This window comes from Condylura cristata, unplaced genomic scaffold, assembly GCF_000260355.1.
Source record: "Condylura cristata isolate star-nosed mole 26May11 unplaced genomic scaffold, ConCri1.0 scaffold00035, whole genome shotgun sequence".
In the NCBI taxonomy this organism is placed as follows: domain Eukaryota; kingdom Metazoa; phylum Chordata; class Mammalia; order Eulipotyphla; family Talpidae; genus Condylura; species Condylura cristata.
The window spans coordinates 12,095,074-12,099,457 of NW_004567136.1; the positions used below are offsets into that span (position 1 = coordinate 12,095,074).

At 55.7% G+C, this 4,384-nt stretch overlaps 1 protein-coding gene across 1 annotated transcript in view; it reads right to left on the bottom strand.

Annotated features, from left to right (window-relative positions):
* The window catches only part of SLCO3A1 (solute carrier organic anion transporter family, member 3A1), a 132,822-nt gene that overhangs the window by 25,705 nt on the left and 102,733 nt on the right, over positions 1-4,384 (bottom strand). The window contains exon 6 of the mRNA XM_012732670.1: positions 971-1,135. Within this exon, the coding sequence (XP_012588124.1) occupies positions 971-1,135 (165 nt within the window). The remainder of the gene's footprint in view (positions 1-970; positions 1,136-4,384) is intronic.

Genomic DNA, 4,384 nt, shown 5'->3' on the forward strand with positions numbered 1-4,384 from the left:
TGAACCGGCCGCACCCACTTCGCGGGGTTTTCTTGCAAACTCGGGGTCTCCGTGAGCAGTCGGGGACTGCACAGCGCTTTCTCTCCTGACCTCAGTAGCGCCCTTTCCCCTCGCCCACGTTCCTGGGAGTAGGCAGTCTACAAGGTGCTCATCTAGCGTTTCTGTCTTCACAAGGCTTCCGGTCAACAGGAGCTGATCCCGGGAGTCAAGAGATCCACCTGGGGGTGTCGCGCGAGACACCTGTGGCCGCTCGCCCTCAGCTACCTCACACAGGCGGACCTGTGATCCTCCCTACAGATCTGGCTCTTCTCTGCCGTTTCCAGGTTCAGCGTGGGGCCGCCAGCTGAGAAGCCGCAGACCTGGATCCTCCGGTCCTTCCGTCTCCCCGTCTGCGGTGAGACTCGCTGCCTCCCCCCTAAGTAATGCTGCTTCTCAAGGGGGCATGCTGCTGGGCTTTAGCAAGCCAACTGCAGGCGCCTGGACGCAGATGGAGCCCATCTGTGGGAAGGGTGGGAAAGCCGGGCCGATCTGGGGAGGGGCAGTGCATGATCCATTAGTTATGTCTGGCCTGGGACAGCAGGGGAGGGCACAGCTTTCAAGCTGCTGGTGGATTTCGGGCTGCCACGAACGTTCTCGCCTTTCTGTGTCTGACCCAAGCCTGCTGGTCTGTCAAGTCTAAGTCTCCTCTCCCTTCACTGTGTCTTGCCCCCAGGTCTCTCGTTCACACCAACCCACTGGCTTCCCGGCCAGCCACAGCCCTTCCTATACGCATTTTATATTTTAGTGCCGTATTATCAGGAACTTTCAGCAAACGCCTGGGCAGGCAAACCTCACCCCGAGATTCCTGCCGACGGGACACACATACGTTGTCGGGGCCCCAGTCTGGGCTTTCTGGCGGGCCTCCACAAACACTGGCCGAATCACACGCAGCTGGTGGCCCGGCCGCCCAGGGGCCGCAGGGCAGACTCACCGAGCAGCTGGTTGGCAGAAGAGGTGGTGAGGTTGAACTGCTGCTCCAGGTACTTCCCCAGGAAGGCGGCGAAGCCCGCCACCACGGCGATCTCCATGCAGGCAGCCAGGATGATGCAGGTGAACACAGGATTGGAGAGCAGGTGCTTGGTGACCTTCGGGATGACTGCAGGGAGAGGCCAGGGACCAGCTCACTCATGTCTCCCAGGCAGGTCCTCTGCCCCCCCCCCCCACTCCCAGCTACTTCTGTGAACTCTGTACACACAGTCAGACACCCAGTGCCTCAGGCTCAAACCCACGACCTGTGAGCCACCTGTACTGGTGAAAATCCTGACGTCGAAATAATATGCTGACATTGTTCTATGGACAGCTACTAAAATGGGGGAGACTTGCCTTACAGTTCACTGGAAACACCGAAACATTTTATGCTCATCACACGTTTTTCCATTCCCTCCCCACCCCACCCAAAAAAGGAGTCGGGGCTTGCTTTTTCAAAAGGGAAACTATAACTTAATTGTATATTGTAAAGGCATCAGTTATATCAACATATCGGAGTATAGCTATCTTACGTCTGTGACAAGTATTTTTCTTAAGGATTTATTTATTTATGCATACAGAACTGGGGTACAGACCAGAGGTGTGGGGGCAGTGAGAGAATCCATCAGAGACAGAGCGGGGAGCAGATTGGCAAAGCACACTGCTGAGGGGAGCAGCGGGCGGGTCAGGAGAGGTCTGCTGTGCCCTGTGGGTCACCCCCGGGGCGGGGATCAAACTCGCACTGAAGTGACTGCGGCCAGCTGGCAGTGCTGTGTCCTGACCCGCTGCGCCCCAGGGCCCTGTGATAAGTACTTCTAAGGAATTCTAGTGCTCTCATCTCCTGTATATTACAGAGATCATACACATAACGTACACTATATACAATGTACCACGCATGTAATGCATAAAAACACCTACAGTGTGTATAGAGACAGACAGACACCGACCCCCACATCCCTTCTCACCACCATCTCCATGGCTGCCTCCCTGAAAGAGCCCCCAAAGGCTCTCCTCGGGGGGCTACCAAAGCAAGCTGACTGGGGTCTTGGTTTTCACCTTGGTCCAGTGTCAAGGTCAGCCCGTATCCCTTACACAAGATCCAGGCCCAGCGGCCAGCCCCGCCTCGCCCCCTTGGGCTCACCCCAAGTTTCTAGGCCCCTCCCCCCACTCCAGCCCAGCCATCAGCTCTTTTCTCACCTCACCCAGAGCCCCTCCCCAGTCTCTGCACCGGGCCCCTCTCCAGGGGACACTCTCCTCCACACCTCTGCTGCTTGTCCTCATGGACACCCGGGCCCAGAAGACCTGCCCCCGCTCGGGGTTCAGAGGAGAGTGGACACTCCGCCAAGGTGCCCTGAGGCCTGGCCCTAGACAGCGGGGGCAGGGAAGCACGGCCAGCCGAGGTCACGCCTGTGGCCTTTTGGAAGTGGAGGTTAGTTTTCTCAAAACCTGTGAAAGCAGTCACGCGTCTGGTATATCTGGTACCGGCACCACGGCTCTGTGTCCCCGGGCAGACTTCCTCCGCGGGGCGGGGCTGGCAGCACACAGTGGGCTGCTGGGCACCTGGGCTCAGGGCCGCCCTGTCACCCCAACGTTTATGCCACTCTGTAAGTCCGAATTTGTGAAACTTCACCTGGAACATAACTGATCCATCTAATGGGTGGCCGGAGGAACATTTCAGCATAAGACAATACAAGATTAAAGTAAGGAGAGGTACGGGTATCCGAGGAAGAGCTTCAGGCCAGCGTGACGCAGGTGGGGAGGGGATTAGGCTGAGCTGGGCTAGGCTGGGCCGGGGGGACAGGGGGTCCTTCTGCTGTCGCCGTGACAAAGGAGAACATTAGGCGGGCGTGTGCCTGTTCCCACCACGTAAGTGACAGACAAGACAGAGCCCCGATAAACCGCGTGCTACACCACATCCAGGAAGAACCAGCTGGCTCGCACAGAACGGACGTGAGCAGGCCCGGGGACCGTTCCGAGGTGATGGATTAGCCGGCTGGCCTGAGGAAGGGCTAATTACACAAGCTTAACCTCATCGCCGAAAGCGGCAACCTCGAAATGGGCCAACTAATTAGAATAAAATAGTAATAGCGGGTAGATAAGCTTTTAATAATGTTAACAGACAAGCTCAATAAATCAAAATGACAGAACAATGGGTCGGGAATGGCAGGTACACAAAACTTGAAATTTATCCTTTCTGGGAAGGACACCAAGCTCCAAAAAATCTATAGAAAAGATAGACACTTGGGGATCCTCTGACTTAAGAAAAAGCACTTGGTTACAGGGGGCCTCCTTGGTGGCGTAAGGGGTTGGGTCGCAGACTGCAAGCGAGCTGAGCCACCTCAGTGCGAGTCCGATCCCCAACCCCAGAGGTGACCCACAGGGCGTGGCTGTCTCCCCGCTGCTCCCTCAGCAGTGTGCTCCATCGTCTGTCTGTTCTGCTCCCCACTTTTCCTCTGGTGAATCCTCTCACCGCCCCTGCACCTCTTGCCTGTACCCCAGCTCTGTATGCAGAAATAAATCTTTAAAAACCAGCAAACAAACAACTTAGCTACGGGAATGAGGGAATCAGACGACTGGAAGCTCAGAACGGCTGTGGGCAGGGCCACCCAGTCCTGCATCCTGACTGAGGAAAATCAGACAATAACCAAGGCCAGGGCTCTGCTGTTCTGAGGAACTAAAACCTCAGGTAAGCAACTCCGGGATTAAATCAGTGCGCACACAAATCAAACAAATACTTGAAGTGCACGAAGGAGAATAAAGGTGCTGAGAAAACAGGTTTAAATCCGCGGTCCTCACCCAGCCAATACCCTGCTTTATTGCAGGTGTACAGGCCTTGGAGACCGGGCTTGCTTTCTTACAGGTTTCAAGCATTTATGATAATCTGGCTCTTTTAGAAATGTCATTTCAGATAAATAGCTACATGGGGCTATACTTAAAATCTGTGTTTAAATGTTGGGAGATCTTCCCTTGTTTAAGCCACATTAGTAAGTACCATGCAAATACTCAGTGGCATGCCAGTTCTCGTGTTTACAAATGCGGACCGTGTCACAGGCACAGAAGAGGCACACGGGGGCGTAAACAGAGCGACCAGGTCTGACGGTCCTCTCGTGCCGTCACGGGTCACGGCCCGAGGGGAGGCCGGCCGGCTGTGCTGTGTGGGGCATGGTGACGCTGCGCGGCAGTAATGCACCGTGACAAGGACCGAGGGACCCCAAGTTCAGGCTGCAGGAGGGGGCTGTGGAGCACTTCTGGGAAGCAAGGCACCCCTGGGTCACAAGTGAACTTGAAAGCCCCTGGCCGTAAGTTTTGCAGGTCACGACACTGCTTCAGCATTACGCTCCTCTGTGATTAAGATCATCGGGATCGGGAAACGGCCCAA